The sequence below is a fragment of the Myotis lucifugus genome, unplaced genomic scaffold (assembly GCF_000147115.1).
Source record: "Myotis lucifugus unplaced genomic scaffold, Myoluc2.0 scaffold_178, whole genome shotgun sequence".
NCBI classification, from domain to species: domain Eukaryota; kingdom Metazoa; phylum Chordata; class Mammalia; order Chiroptera; family Vespertilionidae; genus Myotis; species Myotis lucifugus.
In genome coordinates this window covers 91,231-118,271 of record NW_005871226.1, presented here as the reverse complement: position 1 = coordinate 118,271, position 27,041 = coordinate 91,231, and the positions used below count along the sequence as shown (strand labels likewise).

General features: G+C 44.7%; 2 protein-coding genes across 2 annotated transcripts in view; one reads left to right on the top strand and one right to left on the bottom strand.

Moving 5' to 3' along the window:
* Nucleotides 1-232: 232 nt before the first annotated feature.
* On the top strand, nt 233-9,289 carry SNRPB (small nuclear ribonucleoprotein polypeptides B and B1). The gene is given in 8 exon segments (XM_006110118.3): nt 233-493; nt 3,008-3,159; nt 5,055-5,120; nt 5,122-5,152; nt 6,290-6,442; nt 7,464-7,602; nt 7,920-8,045; nt 8,984-9,289. Coding segments are annotated over 8 exon segments (681 nt in total). The 5' UTR covers nt 233-490; the 3' UTR covers nt 8,995-9,289.
* Nucleotides 9,290-24,179: 14,890 nt separating this feature from the next.
* TGM6 (transglutaminase 6) overlaps nt 24,180-27,041 on the bottom strand; it is a 25,785-nt gene continuing 22,923 nt past the window's right edge. Inside the window, exons 11-13 of the mRNA XM_006096370.1 lie at nt 25,004-25,158; nt 24,626-24,759; nt 24,180-24,442 (exon numbers count right to left, since the gene is read on the bottom strand). Coding sequence (XP_006096432.1) covers nt 24,289-24,442; nt 24,626-24,759; nt 25,004-25,158 — 443 coding nt within the window. The 3' untranslated portion in view covers nt 24,180-24,288. The remainder of the gene's footprint in view (nt 24,443-24,625; nt 24,760-25,003; nt 25,159-27,041) is intronic.

Here is a 27,041-nt window from a genome sequence, read left to right as displayed (position 1 = left end):
TGATGGATCTTGAAGGTGAGGGCTTGAGCGGTGCACACGCCCGGATGCCTAGCATTTCAGGCAGAGGCTACAGCAAATGCATAGGCGCGGGGGCAGGAGCACTTCGAGCAAGTTCACGGAAAAACCGGAACATGCCCAGTGGCTGCAGGGGAGCGAGCCGAGGCAGAGGCGGCGACGGAGTTCACAGGCCGGGGCCAGGGACGGGGCGGGGGCGGGGGCCGGGAATGAGGAGGAGGAGGAGGAGGAGCAACAGCTCTGGCAGTTCCGTTGGCTGTTAGCTCCGCCCGAGGCCCCGCCCCTCTCGAACTCCCAGCTTCACGTCGGGGACGGAACTCCAGGCCCGGGCTCCGAGACCGGAAGTAGTTTTCTGCCGGACTCCATTTTGCCTGGGTCTGCATTTCCGGTAGTAGCGGCGGGAAGCGGGCTGCAGGAGCGCCAGGCCTCGGCGCAGGCGAATCCGGCGCGAATCGGAGCCATCAGAACCGCCACCATGGTGAGGAGGCGCAGGCCGGCGGCGCGGGCGCTCCCGAGTCTGTTGTGGAGGGAGGGGGGCGACCAGTTGGGGAGGAGGCCGTGGTTGGCCGCTCGTTGGCCGGCGATGAAGGCCGGGCCGCGGCCGCTCCGTCCGGGCACGAGAGACCGGGACCTTGGACGCTAGGCGGGGTGGGGGAGGGGAAAGCGGGAACTGCGGGGCCGAGGCCTGGTCGCCCGGTGGGCGCGGGGGGTAGGACCGCGGCTCTCCACGCCCCTGTGGCCACGGTATTTGGGATCCTGGAGGCACGAAGTAAAACTTTTGCGGCAGAAATGCGTGTTTGGGTGTCGAGAGCAGGCGCTAGAGCCGCAGGCGGACTGGGGGAGGCCCGGTGAGACGTGGGAGAAGGCCGTGGGGCGGGAGGTGGAAGGGCTTCCGGCTGGACCTGGCGAGTGATCCTGGGCCTGGTAGACGAGGCGGGGGTGGCCCGGTGGAGGAAGAGCTGAACCCACTTTTGCAGCCTGTGTGCGTGTTTGAAGACGCCCGGCTCTCCAGGTGCCGGCGCTGCACAGTGAAACGTTTCCTTCCTCCACCGAGTTGACTCTGGCTGGGACGCGGGCGATATAATTCTATAACTCAGCGGCGGGCAGGTCGGCATTCAGGCAGCGGTTCTCAACCTGTGGGTCGCGACCCCTTTGGCGGTCGAATGACCCTTTCACAGGGGTCGCCTAAGACCATCCTGCATATCAGATATTTACACTATGATTCATAACAGTAGCAACATTACAGTTATGAAGTAGCAACGAAGATAATTTTATGGTAGGGTCACAACATGAGGAACTGTATTTAAAGGGCCGGAAGGTTGAGAACCACTGCTAAAGTAACGGCGCCGAGGGGGCGGGGCAAGCACGCTTTCCGGAGTAGATGGTTCCGGAGCGGAGTCGAGATTGTGCCCGCGAAAATGGGCGGGGAAGTAACAGATCCGAGGGGTGTAAGTGCAAAGCATAGGAAGTCCCTGGAGGCGGGAAGGGAGAAGCCAAGCGGGAGCCTGGCTCCTAAAGGCCTCAGGGGCACGGAATCTTGCTGGCGGTGCGGCAGGCCCCTGAAGGAATTTAACCCCCAACGTGATGGGAACTTTGTGTTTGCAAAGCTCACTTTGTTCAGTAGGCGTTGTGTTGGGTGAAGTGAAAGCAGGGAAACCTGGTAGGATGTTGTTTGGGGAATTGGTTAGAGGAGGAGACGCTGGGTCCGGGCTGATGAGGTTCCTGGCTCCGAGACAGGGCAAACTTCCCCGCTCTCCCAGCTTCAGTGGCCTCATCTGTAAAAGAGCAAAAGTAACGGAGCTGATTTTGAGAATTAAGTGAGACAGACAGTGCTTATCACAGTGCCTGGCATGAAGTGAACACTTAGTAAGTGTTGGCTATTAATGGGCCAAGAAATGGTGCCATGAAGATTGAGGTCTGTGTGGCAAGAAGCTGGCTGAGGACAAGGCGGTTAAAGGGTCATCTGAGGGAGACTGAGCCGCATAACCTGGGCCTCCCGGGTGGAACCCAAGGTTCTGACTCACACATTTGTAGGTTCAGAAGCCTGTACTTGTCCAGGCTCACAGAGGTGAACAGCGTGCACAGTTAGGACTGGCCAGTCAGATTGATGCTAGGCTGATGCGCAGATCAACTGCCAGGCCATTTATTTCTAGAGAGAAATATAACTGCCAAGGGCACCCAGCATTGTAGTGATGTCTCTGTAGTCCATTTTAGCAAAGACACATTGCAAGCCAGGCTATAAAGCAGAAAATGTTGGGTTAATTAAGAAGGACAGCAAGTTATATATTCTTAAAGACCATTATGTGTTCAAACTAATTCGTATCCTGGCTACCAGAAAATTTCCCTGCCAAAGGTAGTCTTGAAGGCTCACTAACAAATTCTCCTTTGGGGCATTCTGCTCTCACCTCCAAGCTGATCAGCTCCTTTCTGATAAGCTTCTGGCTGCTTGGATTTTAGTGCCAGTCCCATTCCAGCTGGTTTACTGGCTTTTTAATGGAATGTGGGTGTTTTACAGTACTGGAGTCACACGTCTGTAACCTTCACAGTGGCAGGTGGCTCATCTCAGGTATGCATGGCTTGGATTAGTTTGGAGACCTATATGTTCACTGGTCACCACTGAAACTTACCCAGCCTAAACAAAGGCAATTGTAATATGAGATGATTTGAAGGGAAAGGACAAAAACAGGAGTGGGCAGAGGTCAGGACTGAACACGGTATAACCTGGGAGAATTCCTGGGAAAGGACTCTGGCTGTACTAAGCAAGACAGGTACATAGAAAAGCAGGCTGCAGCAGAAAGTTTTTAGGAAGGACTAGGGGATATGTGGTTCCACCCTTGGCCGGGTAGCTCAGTTGCTTAGAGAGTAGTCCTGATACGCCAAGGTTGTGGATGCAATCTCCAGTCAGGGTACATATGGGAGTGAACCAGTGAATGCATGAATGACTGGAACAAATCCATGTTTCTCTCTCTTCCCTGCTGATTTCTCCTTGCAGACTGTGGGCAAGAGCAGCAAGATGCTGCAGCACATCGACTACAGGATGAGGTGCATCCTGCAAGACGGTCGTATCTTCATTGGCACCTTCAAGGCTTTCGACAAGCATATGAATTTGATCCTATGCGATTGTGATGAATTCAGGAAGATCAAGTGAGGAATGGGCTGTGGGGGGAGGGATTTGGATGAGGGGGATAGATGCGGGGGGGCAAGTGATAGGTGGTGATACAGCTAGCTGATTCCTGTTGGTTTGCTTTCCTGTTTTAGAGGGCAGATTTAAATGGAGACATTGGACACTTAAATCGCTTTCTTTAGCCCAGCAATCCTTGCTCTGTAGTTCTAGCACATTACTTGTAAGAAGGGCTGCTAGGCTTTTGTTTCTCTTCTTTTCTCATGCCCCTGGGTATTGGGGTAAAGGGCTGTCATGTTCTCCCCACAGGTGTATGAGGGGGGAGAGCTTGATTTTCTGGCCTCATTACCTATTTGTAAAGCTGTAGCCTAAAGGGCTCTCCCAATGCAGCCTGGTCTGAAACTGCTTTAAGAAGCCTCTGACCCTCTTCAGGGTAAGTGCTCAGCTTCCCCTGTGGGTTTGGGGCCAGTGATTTTTGTTGGCATTTATAGAAATAATTAGATTTCTATAGTTCCATAAGTTATTGGATGGCTCCCTTATATTAAGACTCCCAGATCTTAAGTTTCTGACCTAAAATATGTGGTCTAGCTTTTTGTCCTATTTTTACATTCAAGGCAACTTGAGGCCCAGAGAGGTTATATAATTTTCATGGTCATTCAGCTCTCTGGCCACGTGCAGTGTCCATGTTGTCAGCAGCTGTGAAATCCCTTTGATTCCCTTTGGGGCCGTTGTTTTCTTTGGGGCATGAGGTTAAGAAGAATAGGACAAAAAATGTGGTAGCATGGCTGATTGCCAGGTATGCACATTAGAGAAGGGCCAGCAGGTCAGTGTAGAATTATTCCAAACAGTTCTCTTTTTCAAATGAAACTAACTTTATTCTGACAATAAAAAAAATGTTTATTAGAAAATCTTTTTTAAAATAAAGAAAAATATATGAGAAAAAATTAAAATGCCCAGAAAAGTTTTTTTTAAGATTGTGAAAGACAGTATATACTTTTAATTAAAAATAAGAAAATATAGATAAGCATAAAAAGGGGGAAAAATATCCACCCACAGAAAACCACTGTTAATTTATTATAAAATAGCATTAAAATGAAACCTTTACCCTGGCCGACATGGCTCAGTGTCAGCCTGTGAACCAGGAGGTCATGGTTCAATTCCTGATCAAGGATTCTCTCTCATCATTGATGCTCCTCTCTCTCTCCCTCTCCCTTCCCCTCTGAAATCAACAAATACATATTAAAAAGAAAGAAACCTTTAAGTTGATTTTTACATTGATCAGGTATTTTTTCTTTCTTTTTAGCATACTGGCTTTGGGATTTTCTTTCCTTCCCTGCCTTGTGGTTATTTTTCCTAGATTGCATTCATATTTTGTTCATCTTTTCTGGCTGTGGTTGTTTGGAGATTTCTGTTTTTGTGCTTGGAGGACAGAGGTGTAGTTCCTATGTAGTTAACCTCTTACTTTTCCTTTATGGTTTCTATTTCTGATGTGAGGTAAGGGACCCACTTGTGCATGGTGGTGAATGGGATTCAGTTGACTTGAGGAGTTGTTTCAGCTGCCTTCTGACACTGGCAAGACCTTAAATTGAAGGGAGGGAACACAGTGATAGATAGCAGGGAAGATTGATTGAGGAAAGATGACGTATGGTTGTTACAGAATAACATTGAGCCAGGGCTGGGCTTTCTTGACTTGTCCTATCTCTTGTTCTGTGCATCCTCTTGGCATAGGAATCAACCACCTTGGGGTTACAGATACATCCTGTGAAAACTATCTAGAAGAGCTGTCTTGGGGAAATTTATGAACCATTTGTCAGGGGATGGAGAGTAAAACAAATCTTAGAGGCCCCTAGGTAGGTGAACATGGACTTTACCCTCTTTCTAATGCTTGCTTTTTTGTTTCTTCTAAACCTGTCTTTAGGCCAAAGAACTCAAAACAAGCGGAAAGAGAAGAGAAGCGAGTCCTCGGGCTGGTGCTACTTCGAGGGGATGACAGTAGAGGGACCTCCTCCCAAAGATGTAAGTCTGAGCAGAGTGGCAGTGAAAAGCCATATTGAGCATGTGCAGTATTTTATTTAATCCTTGCAGCCATCTTTGAGATAAATTACTCCCACTTTATAGGTAAAAACTGGGTTTTAGTAACTTGCTCAAGGTGTCACAGAAAACCCAGCCCTACCTCAATGTTATTCTGTAGTAAGAGGTGACATTGGCATTTAATCCCAAGCATTCTTGATTCTGTAAACACCAACCTACATTTAGAAGTAGAGCAGATTTTAGAGAATCTAATCAAATTTATTTTCCCTTTTTTATTTTGACATTTTTTATCAAAGGAATATTTCTCTTATACTGGTTTTTGTCCATGTATATATACATACATATATATATTAGTATTTAACACATAATATGCTTGTAATATTTTGTTTTGCTTTTTCACTTAATGTAAATATTTCTGTACTTGCTGTATATAAGTCATGTTAGTGGAAAGACTTAAGATATTTTCTCAAGTGAGTACAGAGTACTCTATCCTAGTAATTTCTTTATTTTTGGACTTCAGTTGAAGCTTTTTTTCAATATAAATGACTGCAAGTGATGTTAACCATATTTTTTGGTTCAAAGTATATGTACCAATATATAACTCTTGGAATCCATTTCCAGTAGAATTTACTATTCTAATGTAGCCCATTGTAAACGTTCCATGACCACAAGCAGTTTTGTCATAATTCCATTATTTGCAGATGAGGAAACAGTTTCAAAATCGTGGGATTACTTCCCCACTGTCACCCACCAGGTGAGATTCAGACCTGGGACTGAACCTCATGTTTCTTTGATGCCGGGTCAAGTGCTCTTGTCTACTCCACCCTCCTGAATGGAGCGTTGGCCCTTTGTTAGTTTAATTTTCATGGGAATGCGTATAGGTGGTTGTGTTGTGGTATGTTCTCTAGACTTACCCTTAAACTCTTCGAGCCTGCCAGGGGTGACAGCTAGGCGTATAATCTTAGGTGAAGGAGTAATGGTGTTGCCACATACCGGTGGACAGTGTCTGTAAGTTGTTTTGATGCCCTATAAGTCTAAGAGGCTCTCTTGGCAATGGCATTCCAAAATGTACATCTGATTTTCTAGGCCACAAGCATTTTAGCTTATTTCTTTATTTTTTAGACTGGCATTGCCCGAGTGCCACTTGCTGGAGCTGCTGGGGGCCCGGGGATCGGCAGGGCTGCTGGCAGAGGAATCCCAGCTGGTGTTCCCATGCCCCAGGCCCCCGCAGGACTTGCTGGGCCAGTTCGTGGGGTTGGTGGACCATCCCAACAGGTGAGGAGTTGGGGAAAGGCACCAGTGTCTGGTGGTTCAAGGATAGAGGGAGGGTCTACAGTTTGGGAAGAGTCCAGAATGACCAACCTATGACTGTCAGGCTATCAGTGTTTCATGGTGCTTTGTGTATGTGTTCCTAGAATCAAGTGAAAAGGAAAACTTGTCATTGTAAACTATATGATGGTACTAGGAAAGACATTCATGAAAGGTATATTAGCTGAACGTATTGTAGCAAAAAGTTGCTATGACAGCATTTGAAATATACTGTCATAACATTAGTTATTTGAAAATGCAGGTGCCTTCTCTAATTTGTGTTGGGCATTCTTAACTCAAGTCTAGAAGATGGGGGTTGGGCATTCAAGCTTTATCTCTGAAAGATGGCTTTTTGTTTGTTTTGGTTAATACTCACCTGAGGATATTTTTCCCATTGATTTTTATTTTTAATTTTTAAATATATATTTTTATTGATTTCAGAGAGGAAGGAAGAGGGATAGATAGAAACATCAATGATGAGAGAGAATCATTGATTGGCTGCCTCCTGCATGCCCACTACTGGGGATCGAGCCTGCAATCCAGGATATGCCCTTGACTGGAATTGAACCTGGGACCCTTCAGTCCACTGGCCGATGCTCTATTCACTGAGCCAAACCAGCTGTGGCTCCCATTGATTTTTAGAGAGTGGAAGGGAGGAGGAGAGACATAGAAGAGGCATTGATGTGAGAGAGACACATTGATTGTTTGCTTCCTGCATATGCCCCAACTGGCGCCATGGATTGAGCCTGCAACTGAGATATATGCCCTTGACAGGAGTCGAGCCTGCAACCCTTCAGTCTGTGGGCTCATGCTCTACCCACTGAGCCAAACTGTCTAGGGCTAGAAGATGGTTTTGAATACAAAGTCTTAAGGCCTGAGTGGTAGTTTAGGGGATTTGGTGTCTGCTGCTTTACCAGGTTGGGGAGGAGAGTAGGATGCAGCATTGCACTGGACTGTTCTGCCTAATTCTCTTCTTGTGTTCTCTTAGGTGATGACCCCACAAGCAAGAGGCACTGTTGCAGCTGCTGCAGCCGCTGCCACAGCTAGTATTGCAGGGGCCCCAACCCAGTATCCACCGGGCCGTGCAGGTCCTCCCCCACCTATGGGCCGAGGGGCACCCCCTCCAGGTAAGAAGCCCATAAGGAGAGCATTGCTAATTGCTAAAAGATGCCTGAGCTGGATTTATGATGAGACATACCTTGACTGAAACTGATGATGAGTTTTTATAGTTAAGCAGGATTACTCTGAGATCCAGCCTGGCTGACTACCATGGAACAAGAGCCATTGGGAGTTCCCACCTCTTTGGCTCAAGTCCCAGTTTGCTAGGAGATGCTGGGAGAGTGGAATGGTCCATCTGTCTCAGAATTTGGTAGATAGCTTGTATGTTTTTTTGCTACCTTTTGACAGACACTTGAGCTATCTTTTGGGGGCTTTTCTCTTTCAGGCATGATGGGCCCACCTCCTGGTATGAGGCCTCCCATGGGTCCCCCAATGGGAATCCCCCCTGGACGAGGAACTCCAATGGGCATGCCCCCTCCAGGAATGCGGCCCCCTCCACCAGGAATGCGAGGTAATGCTCACAGCAGCGATTTAGACTTCCTTCCCTAGAGCCATATTGGGATGGGAAGTGGAGGGAAGGTGAGATTTTGACTATACCTCTGGGCTTTCAGGCCTTCAGCCTAGTGAAGTGAACTCTTTCTTAGAGGACAACTTAATGCAGAAAGGAAAGAGGGAACAGCATTTCTTTAATTGACCTAACTCCCTCTGCACCCAGGTACTTCTCAGTGTCCAAGGCAGTGTTTTTAGGGCACTGAAATAATGCACTCTGAGGGTCCCCAATAAAGGTCATGGAATTAATTTTCTTACACTCTTTGGTTTGTAGTGTTTAGTAATTAAGAAAGGGCTCTGGGCTTTGCTATATACTATTTAGTATGTATATCTTTTTAACTCCAGTTTGAGAAATGGTGACATAGATCAGCCCTTGTTATAGGTAAGAAAACAGGCCCAGAGAAAATTCAGTGTCTAGACCAGCCGTGGGCAAACTACGGCCCGCGGATCCGGCCCGTTTGAAATGAATAAAACTAAAAAAAAAAAAAAGACCGTACCCTTTTATGTAATGATGTTTACTTTGAATTTATATTAGTTCACACAAACACTCCATCCATGCTTTTGTTCCGGCCCTCCGGTCCAGTTTAAGAACCCATTGTGGCCCTCGAGTCAAAAAGTTTGCCCACCCCTGGTCTAGACTCTCAGACCAGTGTTCTTTTCACCAAGCCATAGTGGTTTTTAAGCTAACCCACAGCCGTCACACTAGGTGATTCCTATGTCTCTAGTCTGAGTTTTCTGCTTTTGGGTTTTGTAAGCATGGCAATCTAATTGGCCCTAGAGATGTTACCAGTCAGCACATACCTCCCTCCAGTTGATAACTGCAGGATGTGGGAGCCTGGGCAGGAATGGGGATTTGACTTGCAGATCAGGCACTGACTAAACTCCTTACTCTTACTTCAGGCCTTCTTTGATCCTTGGCCACAGAGTTACGGAAGTAGCTCCACAGAGGCGTGGTCCCGGTCCACCAGGGCCACACTACCACAGACCGGTTGTTTGTTATGCTGTTGTACTTGGAGTCTCACCAGATTGTCTGGTTTCCCTTACAGGGCCCCCTCCCCCAGGAATGCACCCACCAAGGCCCTAGACTCATCTTGGCCCTCCTCAGCTCCCTGCCTGTTTCCTGAAAGCCTGTACATAGTCCTTTTGTTTCTTTGTGCCTGAGAACAGCATTTCTTAATAAACTCTTAATAGGATATTATAAGTGCACCTGGTGTTTCTGTTCATTTTTAGAAAAATCTTTGATAATGTCAGGTGCTTAATCGAGTCAAGAAGGGGTGCCTTGGAAAAATCAGCCTTAATCTTAACTGTTTGCCTTTTAAAATATTTTTCTACACATTTGCAGAGATCACAACCTCCTACCAAGAGAGTTACAGAATTGAACTACAATGAGGTATTTTAACCTATCAAATTGGCAAAGATCGGTTTGTTGAAATAAACATACACTGTTGGAGAGGGTTGGGACTTTGTGTATCCTCTTTGGAAGGAACTCATCTAAATAGCTTCTTGAGCAGTACTTTATTTTTGTACAATAAAGTATGCAGTTAGTACTAAAAATGAAAATCCTATTGATAGGAATAATTTAATGTGACTTTCTCCTAGGGTTATACATATACATGTAACCTTATCCAACTTTTGAATTGTGGGGCCTCCATGATTTCTTCTACCCAAAGCCTATGTTCAGTTGATAAAATGGTCATTGAGCAGTAGTAATCTAGTACTTGGGTACAGCTATAAGAGGTCACCACTATTTTTTTTGTTCTCGTTAATCCTCATCCAAAGATATTTTTCCATTGAGTTTTAATGAGTGGAAAGGATGGGGAGAGACACAGAGAGAGAAACATTGATGTGAGAGAAACACATCAATTGGTTGCCTCCTGCATGTGTCTGACCAGAGCTGGGGATCTAGCCTGCAATCGAAGTACATGCCCTTGACCGGAATCTGACCTGGGACCCTTAAGCCTGCAGTCTGATGCTCTATCCACTGAGCCAAACCAGCTAGGGCTCACCACTGTTCTTAAATTACTGTCCTTGGGGAATACAATTCTAAATCTAAAGGAGAACTTAATGAAAAAAAGAAGAAAAAAAAGATGTGCAGTAAGGGGGTGTTTGTCTAGGAATGTAAGTTTGGTTCAACATAACCCATATAATAGAAGAAAAAAGACATATTATGTGGTCATTTCAATAGATGCAGAAAAAGCATTTGGCAGAATTTCCCAACCATTTTATTATAGAAACACTCAGCAAATTAAAAACAGAAGGGAACTTTCTAAACATAAAGGGACTTAATGGAAACGTTTCCTCTTAAGATAAGGAGCAAAGCAAGATTGTCACTTTGGGCACTGCTATTCAACATTGTACTGGAAGTTCTAGCTAGAGCAATTACACAAGAAAAAAAAAAGTTCCAAATTAGAAAGGAAGAAGCAAAACTACAACTATTATATATATATATAGATAATCCCAAACAATTCATAAGAGCTACTAGAACTGATAAATGAATTTAGCAAGATTGCAGGGTACAAGATCATACAAAAATTAGTATTTTTATATTCCAGCAATGAACAATCTGAAAAGGAAGTTTAAAAAATTGTATTTATAATGGCATTCAAAAGAATAGCTATGAAACAACCAAGGAAGTGAAAGATTTGTACACTGAAAACTAAATGTCTTGAAAGAAATTTTAAATGGAAAGGTCTCATATTCAATGGCAACATTCCCTGAAGTGATCTGTGGGTTCAGTGCAATCCCTGTAAAAATTCCAATGGCTTTTGCAGAAATGGAAAAGCAAAAACAACTTTGAAAAAGAACAAAGTTGGAGGTCTGACACTTCTAATTTCAAAACTTACCATAAAACTTCAGTAATCAGAACAGTGTGGCACTGGCATTAAGATAGATGTAGGCCAATAGAATAGAATTGAAATAAACCCTTGCAAATACAGTCAATTGGTTTTTGATAATGCCAAATCTTTTACTGGAAAAAGAATAGTCTCTTCAACAAGTGCTGGACAATTGGATAACCACATCCAAAAGATGACATTGAATCTCTGTTACTCCATATATCACTAACTCAAAATGGATCAACAATTGAAATATAAGAACCAGAAATAATACTAGAAGAAAACAAATCTTCGTGACCTTGGATTTGGTGATGGATTCTTAGGTTGGACACCAAAAGCAAAGCAACAAAAGGAAAAAAGTGGACTTCATCAAAAATGTCTTTGCATCAAAGGACATCAAGAATGAAGAGGCAACCTGCAGATGAGGAGAAAAGATTCAAAAATCTTTGATCTGGGTTTACCAGTATTGTCTAGACCAGCGGTTGCCAACCTTTCAGACCTCATGAATCACCAGTGGTCGCAGACCACCAGTTGGCGACTGTGGATCTAAACTATAAAGAACCTTTATAATTTAATAAAAAGATGAATTTAAAACCCAATGAGGTCCTGGCCAGTGTTTCTCAATGGTTAGAGCATCAACATGCATACCGAAGGTTTATAGGTCAATTAATGGTCAAAGGCACATCCTGGGTTGCAGGTTCAATCCTTAGTCCAGACTGGGCGCATGGCAGAGGCAACCAACCAATGTGTCTCTCACATTGCTGTTTTTCTCTTCTCCCTCCTTCCCTCCCAACTCTAAAAATCAATGGAAAAAATATCCTTGGGTGAGGATTATTAACAACATATAAAGCCCAATTAAAAAGTCAGTAAAGGAATTCAATTGACATTTTTTCAACGAATTACAAGTGAACAACAAGCACATGAGAAGGTATTTAATATTGGTCGTTAGATGCAAATCAAAACCACAATGATATACCACTTCACATCTACTAGGATGGCTTTAATGGAAAAAAGGTAAATGACAACTATGTGGAGAAATAGCCCTTGTGCATTACTGGTGACAATGTAGAATGATGCAGCCACTATAGAAAAAGTTCAGTGGTTTCTTAAAAAATTAAACATAGAATTACCACATGATCCAGCAAATCCCACTCCTAGGTAGATAGCATTATTCATAATCAATAGGTGGAAACAGCCCTGGCCCGGTTTGGCTCGGTAGAGTGTCAGCCTCGGACTGAAGTGTCGGGTAGATGAATGGATAAACAAATTGGATATACATTCAATGGGATATTAGCCATATAAGGGATGAAGTGTCGATACAATGCCACTAGGATGAACCTCAAAAACATTGCAAAGTGAAAGAAGCCAGACACCAGAGGGTACATAATTGATTCCTTTTACAGGAAATACCTAGAATAGGTAAAACCAGAGAGACAAAGCTGATTAGAAGTTACCAGGGGTTGAGGATGGAGGAAATGGAGAGTGAATATGGAGTGCTTTTATGTGGTGATGAAAAGTTTTGAAACTAGAGATAGATGGTAGTTGGACAACATTGTAAATACATTAAATACCAAGTCAAATTAAAGTGGTTAATTGTGTTATGTGAGTTGGACCTCAATTTAAAAAAGAAATTTTCTTTACGGAAAGAGTTTACCAAGGCTTCCTTAGAAGTGCTAGAAAGGATATTCCCAGCAGAGGAGAAGGCTGAGGAGTAGAACATCAGGTAGGTGAGCTTGGCAGCAGCCTTTGGCAGAAGTGTTAATGGTTGGTTGCCTCAGATAGTGTCACAGGAACCTGCACCTTGAGCATCACAAACTGTAAAGTAGGGTTGATGTCAACCTCTGGCTAGCTTCCCAATCTATCTGCCAGGTGTAACCCAAAAGGGTTTTGTACTCAGCCTAGAGGGGTCAGGGGCTGGGAAGGCAGACACTCAGCACAAATAACAAGCATAAATCAACAAAGGTTAAACATAGTCACCTATTGCCTAGTGGTTAGCAGAGTAAAAATCCTGGATGCTCAAAACTGTTTTTGAAAATCGATTAAAACTTTCTTTGAAGTATGGTCTTTGTGGTTCTGTGTATACAACCTTACATAGGAAAATCTTTGGCATACTTGCTTTTAAATCACTGAGTAAAGAGAAAAAACAAAAGGAAAAGTGTGCAATTAGACATCAGGATTTGATAGTATATTTAAGATAACTCCTAAGTCCCTAGAGGTGAAAGAGGTTCGAGTGGAGAATTCCAATGTGCTTTGACTTGCTTATAGACTTTACTCCAGTCCAGTTTTCATATAAGCTTCTATCAGATTAGTTCAGTTAGTAAATTGGTCTGTGGCTGTAATGACTGAGATAACAGAGTAAAGACATTCAATCTGCTGCTGAATCCTGCTTGGTCAGACCCATATGCGTACATTTCATAATTTATGTATTCTGCTTTAAAAATATATAAACTAGAGGCCCGGTGCATGAAATTCATGCACTTGGGGAGGGTTCCCCCAGCCTGGCCTGTGCCCTCTCACAGTGCAGGAGCCCCACAATGGATTGCCCCAAAGAGGTACGCCCTGCCCACCCATTTGGGGCTCCTCAATGGATTGCCCCAAAGAGGTAGGCCGAAGCTGCGGGACCCCCAGCCTCACCGCATGCCCTCACTGCACACACAGCCTCCTGGTGATTGCTTGTTACGGCGTGAGGGTGTCATGGCGTGAGGGCGTCATGACTACATAGGCTTTTACATAGGATGCTCACTAAACTATGGAAAGAAAATAGAGTCCCAACACCCCAAACATTCAATGTTAGCCTTTGTCTACTTGTTGGGTCATGTGATCTTACTATATACTCAACTTTCTATTTCTTTTAAAAAATATACATTTTTATTGATTTCAGAGAGGAAGGGAGAGGGAGATAGAAACATCAATGATGAGAGAGAATCGTTGATAGGTTGCCTCCAGCATGCCCCCCCACTGGGGATTGAGCTGCAACATGGGCATGTGCCCTGATCGGGAATCAAACCCTGGTTCATAGGTTGACGCTCAACCACTGAGCCACACCGGCCGGGCTCTATTTCTTTTACCATCAAAAACATCTCAGATCTTTGCTAACATTTTAGTGACTTTAATATCTCATTAAGTGAACATACCACTGTTTACTTCGCTAATTCTTGGTAGTTGGACATTTAGATTAGTTTTCCACTTGCAAATAAGGGGATGACCATATTTTTGCATGAAGATCATTCTATATTTAAACCATTAAGAAAGGAATTTTTGAGTGAAAGGATGTAAACGTTTTAATTAACTTTCTTAAACCTTGAGTAGATTTGCTCTATTACTAAAAAGACACAGCTATACTTTTTACAACATTGTCCTCAGAACTGATATTGTCATTAAGAAGAAATATACTTTTCTATTTTGGCAGCTGAAAATGATATATAATTGTGTTCTTTTTATTTCAAAGGAGGGATTTAAAAAAATTGTATGTATTCTTTTGTATATTGTGTTAAAAATTTTGGGATAGATAACTTTTTCATGTTATTACATGTCTTCATGATGATTACTAGTGTATATCTAGTAGTACAACATAACTCAGTCATTCTGATTTGGGGAATTCATATTATTTCTGATTTTTCATGATTACAAATCAGGCAGTAATATTTTGTGTAGAAGTATTTTTTCTTTGGATTTTCTAAATTTCTAGGAGCCCTATTTATGATTCAAAGGCAGGCACTAGAAAGAAGGACTCATTCACTGAATCCTAGTGTATGCATAAATTACATTCAAGGGATTGGCCAGTTTGGTTGCCTGTGGGGAAAGGAACCTAATTTGAGAGGAAAAGGAATGAAAGGGAGAATTCCCATTGTATGCCATTTAGAACTTTAAAAATATTGAGCGACACGAGTGCATTACTTAGTTTAAAACATTAAGTACATTTAAAAAATAAAAATGGTGAAGTAATGAATGTACTTAAAGAAAAAAGCTAAATCCACCAGGAGGCAGCATTGCTCTGTCAGTAACAAGGGAGCAGCAACAGGCTTTTATCACGGATGCTGGAATGTGGGTTGTTTTTTTCTTCCTCACTTTCTGTGTTCTAATTTTCTATAAAGACCTATACATAATAAAATACATGTTATTTGAGGACGTGTCAAGCCCTGCCCCTCTTTAGCTGTGGGGCCATACTTCTGTATTTGTGCATACATTCATAAAAGTAGAGTTACTGAAGAAGGAGGAGGCTACATTTAAAATGTTAATAGATATACCAAATAGCCCTCCAATTGTATTATTCTATGTCATAAACAGGGACACAGGTGCCTCTTTGTCACATCCTCACCAACACAGTGTATTATGACATTGTTAGATCTTGTTTGATCTGATAAATTAAAAAATATATCCTTGTTTTAATGCATATGTATTTGGTTTTAGGGGAGGTGGTTATGCTTTCATATATTTAAAAGCAATTTATATTTATTTTTCTGTGGACTGCTTTCCCCACACCAATGAGGGCAGGGAATTTGTCCATACTGGCTCATTTTATTGTGCTTAGGGTGCAGGGCTGTGGCGAGGGTCCTGCAAGAGGGCCAGGGCTTATATGACTTAAACTCCCCCTAGGTGCCTAGAGAGGGAGCCCACAGGCTTTCCTTGTGGGCTTGAAAGCTGTCAGCAAACCAAAAATGAAGCCAGACTCTTTTTTTAAAAAATTTCTTTATTGGTTAAGGTATTACAAATGTGTCCTCATCCCCCCATTAACCCCCAACCTCCCTCCTCCCCCTCATGGAAGCCAGACTATTTATATAGACTAAGGTTAGCATAGAGGACGTTGTCAACAAATATCTGCCATGGTTGTTGTTCTTGAGTCTTCCAATTCTAACTTTATAAAGAGAGGGTTTTTTCTTTTGAATATAACTTTAGAATATATTTTTTTCAGGATCGAGAGCTATGGTTACGGGTCTTGGCTACCCTTACGAATAATCTGGCTTGTCTTTGTTTCTTTCCGGGGTACCAGGTTCAGTGTTTTGCATGGAGTCAAAGAAAGAACAGGCCCGTTTCCAGAATGGTGCATACTGAGGGCCACTTGAAGTGCTGGGCACTTCCTATATATAAAATCAGGGGATGCTAGCTGACATGAATGAATGACAATATCCCTGGGATGTGGGGTGGGGAGGTTGGTTAGTAAAGCTGAACACATGCATAGCCTATGATCCAGCAATCCCACCTGTAGACATCTGCCTAAAAAATGCTGGCATATGTTCACAAACAGACATGTATAAGAATATATAGAGCAGCTTGATTCAGAATAGCTCCAAAATGGAAACTACCCAAATATCCATCAACAGTAAAATGGATAAATAGTATGTCCACACACTGGAACACAACAGGGAGTATGAAAGATCTACAGTAACACAGCAATGTGGACGAAAGGCCAGACACAAAATGCATACTGTGTAATTCCATTCACATAAGCACAAAAACTTATACTTGCTTTTACAATTGGAATAATGGTTTCTTTGGGAGCAGGCACAAAAGGAGTTTTTAGGTTACTGGGAATGTTCTATTTCTTGATCCAGGTGCTGGTTACCCGGTGGGTTGAGTTTATAAAAATTCAGCAAGCTGCTCTCTTTTGATATTAACACACTTCTTTATGTATGTTAAGCCACCATACAAATTTAAAAATCCTCTTTGGAGAAAATCTAAAAGGAAATTTATCATCTTGTGAACTGTGGCAGTGTCTAGGAGATGAGATTCTGGCTAGTGTTTCCCTTCTCTTTCTTTCTTTTTTTTTTTTTTTTTTTAATATATTTTATTGATTTTTTACAGAGAGGAAGGGAGAGAGACAGAGAGCTAGAACACAAGAGTAAACGTGTAATTCTCTGTGCTTGATGAGCTTACATTCTAGAAGGTGGAGATTGACAACAAATAGGTACATGCCCTTGACCGGAATCGAACCTGGGACCTTTCAGTCCGCAGGCCGACGCTCTATCCACTGAGCCAAACCGGTTTCGAGTCTGGCTAGTGTTTCCCTTCTCTTTCTTTATGCTCCTTATCTTCGTTCATTCATTCATTCAATATTTATTGAATACTACTGTTTTATTCAGCTCTGCTGGGCAGTACACAAGAGTAAACAACGTGTAATTCTCTGTGCTTGATGAGCTTACATTCTAGAAGGTGGAGATTGACAACAAATAATAAACATGTAAATAAATTATATCCAACACTAATGATTGCTATAGAGAAAAGAAAATCTGGAAGGGGAGTTGCAAAGTGCTATGCATGCTATTTAATGAGAGCAGTCAGAAAAGGCCCTACTGATAAAGAATAATTTGGTCAGAAACAGTTTGCTTCAAGCCATGCAGATATGGTTGGGGATGGGGAAAAAGGATTCCAGGTAGAGGGTACAGCAACTGCAAAGGCACTGCGGTGGAGGCATACTTTACTTTTCAGAGAAAATCTAGATCATGGTGCCAGTTATCGCTGTACTGCATCTTAGCCCCCAACCCCCCCTTCAGTGCCTGCTCTGTAGCTAAAATATTTTTGTCCCTTGGTACGATGTTCAGGTTTGTCTGTAGAGGCTGCTGGAAAGACACCGCAGGAAGGGAGGGCTCTCTTCCTGGTTCTAGTGTGCTTTCAGCAGGCTTCTGCAGCGGGCATGGCTGGTCTCTCAGCCCTGGGCCTTTGGCGGGAGATGGCCTCTTTAGCACCAGGTCCTGCAATGCACAGTGGCCATCAGCACCCAGAGACCAGAAGCTCCTCCTTCCCTGCACCCATCTCGGGCAGTTTTGTAACAGAATTCCTCTGGGAGATGCCTCACCTGGAATGGCTTTCCCTGGCAAACTAGAGGGCAGATTTCCAGCAACTTTCACTGGTGAGGCACCACAGGCTCTGCCATCCCCTGAGGCACAGCACACTCTCTCCAGCAAGGCCTGTTTGTCAACCTTGCTGGGAGTGGGGAGTGGGCTTTTCCTTGGCTCTCTACTCAGCCCCAGGAGTAGTGGCTGCTCCTTGAATATGAAATTCCTACATTCTTTGCAGTTCTCGTTATGTCTTACTAGCTAACAGCCCATTACTCCAACACCCTGTTACAGTCAATGATTATATTAAACTAGGGGCCCAGTGCATGGATTCGTGCACTTTGAAAGGAACTGTGGGCCTCAAGGCTGCAGTGGGTACAGGGGTGGGCCTCGGCCCATCCTCCGCGTCCCCACCCAGCCCCTCCTGTCGTGGCCCCCCACCCGTCTCTGCCAGCAGCCCTGCTCCTGCCACCGCCACTTCCACGTGATGATGGTGCTGGCCCCGCTCGCACCCACTGATGGTGTGGAGTGATTGGGGCTGGCTCCAGCAGCAGGTGCAAGCTGTGGCTGTTGCCCCGATTGCCCCTCAGGAGCAGGGGGAGGTGGAGAAGCCCTCAGGGGCAATTGGGGCCAGCAGTTGCTGCTCGCACCTGCTGATGGTGCTGAGCAATTGGGACCAGCGCCAGGCGCTGGCAGCAGGTGCAAGCAGTGGCTCCAGCACTAGCTGTGGATGCGAGCGGGGGCCAGTGCTGGCAGTGGGTGCGAGAGGCGGCTGCTAGCTCTGATTGCCCTTCAGGAGCAAAGGGAGGTGGAGAAGCCCTGAGTGGCAATCGGGGCCGGCTGCCGCTGCTTGCACCTGCTGACAGGGCTGAGCATCGGGGCCAGTGCTGGGCACTGTCAGCAGGTGCGAGTGGGGCTGGTGCCAGCAGCAGGCACAAGCGCCAGGCGGGACCACAGTGCACGGGAGCAAAGAATTTTCAGTAACCACCAGAGGTTCGCCCTGATGACAGCGACCAGCATCCCGCCTTGGTCTGGCGCCCCGCTCACCTGCTCCACCATCCTGCCACAGCTGATGCCCGCCATATTTCTTGTGCGCCCCCTGGTGGTCAGCGCACATCATAGCAACCGGTTGTTTGGTTGTTCTGCCATTCAGTCTATTTGCATATTAGGGCTTTATATATATAGATGTTCTCTGTACAGGTTACTGCATGGTATCTGTCTCACGAGTAGACCTGACTGAGAGTCACTGGCTCTAATGAGTGGATAAGGAAGGGGATGACAGGAGATGAAGTTAGAGATCAGCTAGGGGACATTTGCTTTTGCTCTGAGTGAGATGGGGTGTTCATGGAGAGGATTTGAGCAAAGAAATGATATTATGTGACTTAGATTTTCAAAGGTTCCTTCTGGTTGCCTAGATTAGAAGGACAGAGGAGAGGAAGGAGAAGAAGAAGGGTGATCAGCGAGGAGGTTACTGCAATGGTCCATGCAAGAGACTGTGGTGGATCAGGTAGGGGTTAATGGTGGTGTTGAGAGGCAGACGGACTCTGGGGATATTTTGAAGGTATAACGATAGGATTTGCAGTTAGATTTAATGAGGTGAGAGAAAAACTGGAATGAAGGATAATTTCAAGGTTTTTGACTTGAAGAGCTGGAAGGAGGGAGTTTCTATTTATAGTGGGAGGGGATGGGAATAAGGGATTCATTCTGAGATGTATTAAGTGCGACGCACCAAATTGAGAAGCATTATTTAAGAAAATCTATCAAACTTCAGTAAGAACAGTGGGAGTCCATGGTATGTTAGCCTAGAGCTATTCCCCTCACCCACACCCTTTCCAGCTCTAATCCTACCAGGGCAAGGCAGGCCCTGAGGCCTGCAGCTCTGCTGATGACGGGGTCTGACTTTATTGGAGAAGAGTGCACAAGATTCCATGCTTAGGTGTTAGGTAGGATAAGGGTCTCAAGGTCTGGGCAGTTCTAAATGTTGTTCTTGCTAAATGTTAAAATGTAGCACAGTATTTTGCAGACCAGCTGTAAACAGGATGAGCTTGACAGCAACCCAACCAGATAAATGTACCAACTACAAAGAAGAAATCAATGTGTAATTAACCAAATAGTGTATATAAGCAATGGCTAAGCCTGCCTGGGGAGACAGAGCTTTGGATATAAATGCCCCGTCTCCTTTACTTGCTGCAAGTAAATACACTACCTTGTGACAACCACATCTTGGTCTTAAAGAGTGCACCCAATGCAGGGGTGCTGTCAAAAACAATAGCATTCTCAGTGGCAAACAATCAGAGGCCACTGTCATGGCTAACTTAAGGTCTCCATGCTAATTGGGGCAAACAACAGACGGGTAGACCAGCTGGAAATTTAACAAGGGACATCTGGGAAGTGGGTCTTGACAAGATCCTACTTATTTCCGGTGGTCTGGAAGACTGTGCTCATGCCCAAGGCTGTGAGCACCTAGGACAGACCGGAGAGGACACAGCCGAACATGAGATCTTATAAACATAGAATGTAAATTGTAAAAGATGGGTCCCCTTGGAGAACTGCCCGAACTTTGAACGCGATATCTCTGACTAATCACATGCTAACCCAGGGTGACCGCTAGGAAATCAGGCTTAAAATTAAAAACAAGAATAAAAAAAACAATCAGCCGAAACCGGTTTGGCTCAGTGGATGGAGCGTCGGCCTGCGGACTGAAGGGTCCCGGGTTCGATTCCGGTCAAGGGCATGTATGTTGGTTGCGGGCACATCCCCGGTGGGAGATGTGCAGGAGGCGGCTGGTCGATGTTTCTCTCTCATCGATGTTTCTAACTCTCTAACCCAGGGTGACCGCTAGGAAATCAGGCTTAAAATTAAAAACAAGAATAAAAAAAACAATCATTCCTGGCCAGTGTGTTAAGTGGTTACAGCATCGGCCTGCATATCAGAGGGTCATGGGTTCAATTCTTGGTCAAGGGCATGTACCCGGGTTGCAGGTTCGATCCCGAGCCCTGGTTGGGGTGCATGCAGGAGACAACCAATGTGTCTCTCTCCTTCCCTCCCTCCTTTCACTTTCCTAAAATCAATGGAAAAATATCCTCAGGTGAAGATTAACAAAAACAAAACAAAACAAAAAAACAATCAATCAAACAAAACCCCCTCAGAAGCGACCTGCCCAGTGTTCCTGGTGATGCAGGACCTGGTGGAGAAGCTGAAGCTGCTCGCTAGGAGGAGGAGCTCCTCTGGAGGAATATCCTGATGCTCCCGCGCAGACACTGTTTTGCACTGCCTACCGAACCTGGCGAACAGTTCTACCCGTTTTGCACTTTGGCTGCTTGGCTGATTAACAAAGCAGGACGCCCTTTGAGCAGCTTCAGGAATATGATGACCCCAGTGCAACCATATCTAACAGATTATCTGAGCTTTGGTCATTGGGGAGAACTGCAGATTTTCCTTCTTCGAAATTAAAGTTGGGTTATGGAGAGCACGTATGCTATGTTCTCGACTGTTTAGCTGAAGAAGCATTAAAATATATATTGGTTTCACCTGGGAAAAACCAACATGCGTGGAGGAGAGGGCCCTGGTCAGATCCAGCTTTTATATTTACCCCTGGGAACCGGGCTGGAATGCAGACCCCCACAGCATGACAGAGCTGAAGAATCCAGGGGTTCACCACTTCTCACATATTTCTGCCCCACTACCTCAGAGGGAAAGGAAGGTGAGCTCAGACCCCTGGTCCAGTGGACAGGTCATGTTTACCAGAGGGGTGTGTGGGTCCCCATTTGGGAAGCTCAGATGTGGATGAGAAATATAAAACCAAGGCCTAGAGCTCGATCTGGCTGGGGTCAGATCAACATCAGAACTCAGATAAGCCGAAACCGGTTTGGTTCAGTGGATAGAGCGTCGGCCTGCGGACTGAAAGGTCCCAGGTTCGATTCCGGTCAAGGGCATGTACCTGGGTTGCGGGCACATCCCCAGTAGGAGATGTGCAGGAGGTAGCTGATCGATGTTTCTCTCTCATCGATGTTTCTAACTCTCTATCTCTCTCCCTTCCTCTCTGTAAAAAATCAATAAAATATATTAAAAAAAAAAAAAGAGCTCAGGATAAGGCTGGATGAGAGTTCGGCGTGGGATCAGAGCTCAGACCAGGAATCAGGGCTCAGCCTGTGTTCAGGGCTCAATCAGAGATCAGGATTAGAGCTCAGTCTTGGTTCCGGACATAGCCTGAAGCCAGGATGAGGGCTCAGTCTGCAGTCAGGACTTAGTTTGAGGTTGGGATGAGAGCTTAGTCTGGGGAAAGAACTTAGTTTGAGATTGGGGTTGATCCTCAGGCCACCTCTCAATCCTGCACGCTAAACTCCATCTTAGAGTCAGCTTTCTGGGAAGCTCAACCTGCGACAGCTGAGCTTGAAGAAGATGGGCAATGGCGTTTGCTGGAAGAATGAGGATCTGGGGCCACCACCAGGGGAGACCATCTCAGTCTCCCTGCTGAAAGGATTGTCTTTTGGACCAAGAGTGGGAAGATCGCTTCCGTTGTCTTCAGCCCCCAGTGCCCCTTCTTACTGCTCAACCTTGAGGAAGTGGCTGCCTGCTCTGAGCCTCCAGCTGCCCCTCTCACAGAGGACCAGCATCCAAAAACTAGGTTTGGAAAGGGGGTCTGAGAGCTGAGGCAGCGCAAGGGTCTGCATCCACTCATCGGGGTTCTCTAGGCTGTCCCTATGCTGTGTAGAATCATCAGAGAAATGCCTTCACTGAGGCCTTGGTCACAAGGATCATCCATCAAAGACTGTCCATGTATGCGCCTGACCCCCTTTTGGAAAAGACCCACTACGTAACTGTTCCCACCTGGGTTTGCATCAAGGAGGTGTCTCACTGTAGATGAGCCTGCTTCGTTGCTGTTGTTCATACTTAAATGATGTCAAACACACTCAAAAGAGTCAAGAGGCTTTGACTAGAAATAAAATAACAAAGATTTATTCAAGGGTCTTAGGGTTAGTAAACTGGAGACACAACTCAGAACATTCAGAATGTTCTGAAGGGGGGAAAAAAAAGCTGAGGGTTCTTATAGTAAAAAGTACATTCTTGAGAAGAATCAGTCCTCTATTCTTTAGCCTGTGGGTTGGTCTGAGATGGTAATCTTCAGATGTCCAGTGATCTGGACAATGAAACAATTTCTTTCTCGAAGTCACTCAGATAGTCAACCAGAGGGTATGATGTAAAGCCAGGCATTGTACAATGACCTGATGTGGGTCCAGGTATTCATGCAGGACTGGAAAGTTCAAAAGTTTAAGTTCCCAGGATCAGTTAAAAAAGAATAGAATTGCCCTAGCTGGTTTGGCTCAATGGATAGAGCATCGGCCTGCGGACTGAAAGATTCCGGGTTCGATTCCCATCAAGGGCACATGTGCAGGCTCGATCCCCAGTAGGGGGCATGCAGGAGGCAGCCGATAAATGATTCTCTCTCATCATTGATGTTTCTATCTCTCCCTCTCCCTTTCTCTCTGAAATCAATAAAAATATATTTAAAAAAAGAATAGAATTGTTTCCTCATGCTTCAGTCTACTTTATTTTAATAATTTAGGAGCTTGACTGTTGTGACTCCAATTTATTCCTTCACTCTAGTCTTCAGTTATATGGTTAATTATCATTCCTTTGACTGTGTAGAACATTTTTTAGCTGATTTTCATGTCTGGTGTGGTTATCTTCAGAACCTGGAAGTCTTCATGCTGGTCCTCATCCCAGGCGTTTCTGTCCTGTTTGATGCTAAGAGTGTGATTGTGCATAGCTAAGCTGCTTGGGGATGTTCTGCAAAGTCAACACTCTCCTGGTTCCAAAGAAGTAAATCAACACTGGGCTGGTTGCATGAGATCATTTCTGACCATAACTAGATCAGATTTGAGGGTGAATACCCAAATGTAACCCAGTCTTCATGGCTCCTTTCTATCTTCAGCTTCTTCTAGGCAGAAGTAACCCTTCAGATTCTGGGCCTGGGTCTTCATTGAGAGAAAATCTCCCATCCCTTCAAATCTAATGCTCTTTAGGAACATGACTTTGGGGTAAAACTTAGAGGGTGTAAATGGCAAGCACAAGTCTGTGGTCAAGGCTCCTCACTCTATGTAAAATGGGGGTGTTAAGAAACGTTTAGGTTTCAGCTTAAAAACTTTTGGGCTCTTTGTAAGAGCCAGGAGAAGAGTTTTGGGTCTGGTTGTGGTCAGAGCATTGAAGAGCTAAGAGAGAAGCAACGAGAACCAGGAGTCAGCCAAGGTGACCGTGATCTGCCTGCCAGGAGGTGGCAGTGCCAGGTGGGTTGGGGTTACTTTGATGCTTGATCTGTCAGCCTCCAGCAACCAGGGTGATGAGATGAAGATGGTAAAGGCTCCCTACATAATCCACCATTGTCCCAAAGTATAAGGATTACTGAGTCTAAGACCTCATTTTACAGACAGGAAACCAAGGTCCAAGAGGGGAAGGGACTTGCCCAAGTTCACAGAGTGGGGCAGAAGCTGAAGCAGGACTTGAACCCAGGGCTCCTGGCTTCCACATGGCAGAGACAAAAAGGTGGATGGAAGAGGAACGGGAGCCATCTCCTCTGCTCTCATCCCCTTGTGGCCCATCACTTGGCTGTGGCCACGTGGATGATCACAAAGCCCTTGATGTCTGAGAATTGGGGGCTGACAAAGTCCACCTGCAGCTGCCTTAGGCCACTCTTGGAGGGGGTGATGTTGAACTGGACCAAGGCCCTCTCCTGGGGCTCCAGGCTGGGTACACTGGGGAAAGGGAAAAGGAGAAAAGCAGACCATCAGTCCTCTCCCATTCCTGAGCTGGCCTGCCAGTCCGTGGCTCTCCAGAAACCTCAAGATCAAGGTCACACTAGCAGCTTCTCTATAGCCCATCTTATAAGAAAGGCAGCCCTCCCCCCACACTTCCACCCTCCCCAGAGTGGCACTTACTCGATGCTGAGCTGTCCCTGGAGAAGGCCACTGCCCTCCACCATCAGCATACCATCTTCTACTTTCTCCAAGAGGGGGTTGACCACCATCACTTCCACTACAACTGCTACCCCCACCATGGCCGGGCCCAGCACCTGGAGGGGCAATACCCATACAATCATCCCTTCTCTCCTCATTTCCCCAGGAAAACCCATGGTCCTGGTGGGTCAGATGATGGGGCAAAATCATCTCTACCCCTTGCTTTCACACGCCCAGTTACCTAGCTCCATCATTATATCCATCCCCCTGCATCCATACCATTTCTCCCACCCTTGAGAGTTGAAGCCAGAGCCAAAAGCAACCCCGCCCCCCCGACCTCCCCCCGTGGACAAGGGTCACCTTGATGGTGATGAAGTCCTCCAGAGTAATGTCCTTTTCTACCAGGAGCTTCTCTCCTTTGGTGACAAGGCACATGGCAGCCAACAGGATCTTCTTGTCCTCTGTCAGGTCTTCCTTATATTGAGAGTAAGATATTGTGATTGGGATCTTTTTCTCTGGAAGGGAAAGCAGAGGTGGGAGTTGGGAATCCAATGTCCTTTTTCAACGGGACCCAGAAAGAGAAAGGGAATGTTCCATTCACAGTTACACTCTTTCTGGTCCTTGCAACCAACCAGAGGAAGGCATTATCATCATTACCAGTTCGCAGATGAAGAAACCTAAGGCTCAGAGAGGGTAATTTCTTGTCCAATGTCACTTGGCAAGTGAATCAAGGAGCTAAGGTGAGGTGGAATTCAAATTCAGGCCAGTCAGCTACCATGACATCAGATTGTCTCTCTAAGAGTTCCTGGAAATGTCTTTAAACTTTCCCTAGTCATTCCGGATGGAAATCTCTCAGTTCGTTAACCATTTATCCCATCAGGAATTCACGCACTGTCTATTGAGCACTTGCTATGTGCTAGTGCAGAGAAGAGGGAGACCAAAGACCTGTCTCAAGCTTCCAATCGAGGGAGGAGGCCAACTTCCTCACAGTTCTCTCTCGTTCCTCCCACTAAGGCCCAGTCCTAACCAGCCCCACCAATAATGAGAAACCTTCACTGCTACCCCCACGCAGTGAGCTTGTGCCCTCTGCCTTCTAAGCTCCTCTGGTCCAGGCTATCTCTGTCTCTCACCAGCCACAAACACACTATGTATTCTTTTCTTGTGAGTATAGGTTACCACAGGCCATATCTGACTGTTAGTCATATTTGGGCTATTTTTTGACATACATATGTAATTATTACTTAGGTGTACCATGTCCTTCCCAGTTTGTTCCAGACCCTACCATCCTCTACTGCTCTACTGCCACTGCTTTCCTTATTTCTGTTTCCTTCCTGCCCCTGAGTTTTAAACCTGTGGAAAAGATCCATAAAGGCTTGAACTTGGCTCACACTCTCTGTTCTCCGAGAACTTTGATAAGGAGCATTTACAAAATACCTACAGCTGACAATATACTTTATGGTGAGAAACTCAAAGCTTTCCCACTCAGATCAGGAACAAGGCAAGGATTTCCCCTCTCATCACTCCTTTTTAACATTGTACTGAATGTCCCAGCTAAGACAATAAGACAAGAAAAGGAAATAGAAAGCATACAGATTAGGAAGGAAGAAAGCAAACTCTTTGTTCACAGATGACATGATCATCTAGGTACAAGATTTGAAAGAACAACAACAACAAAATCCTGGAACTAGTAAGTGATTACAGCAAGGTCACAGGATATATGATCAATATATAATCACTTTCCTATAAACAGGCAATGAAGTGAGATTTGAAATTAAAAACACAGTACCATTTACACTAGCATCCCCAAAATGAAATACTTGGGCATTAATCTGACAAAATATGTACAAGATCTATATAAGGAAAGAACAAAACTCTGATGAAACAAGTCAAACAAATAAATAAATGGAGAGATATTCTATGTTCATGGATAGGAAGACCCAATATTATCGAGATGTCAGTTCTTCCCAACTTGATCTATATTTAAGGCAATCCTATCAAAATCCCAGTAAGTTATTTCCTGGACATTGAAAAATTGATTCTAAAGTTTATGTGGAGAGGCAAAAGATCCAGAACAGTCAGCATAATATTGAAGGAAAATAAGATCAAAGGACCAGCACTACCTGATTTCAAGATTCACTAAAAACTACAGTAATCAAAACAGTATGGTATTGGCAAAGAGCAGACAAATACATCAATGGAACAGAATAGATAGTCCAGAAATAGAGCCACATAAATATAGTCACAAAGGAAATAAATGAAGAAATTATAGTTTTTAAAAAACATAATGCTGAAATAACTGGACATTCAAATACAAATAAACAAACAAACACAAATAAATGTAGACACAGATTTATAGCCTTTATAAAAATGAGCTCTAAATAAATCATAAGCTTAAGTG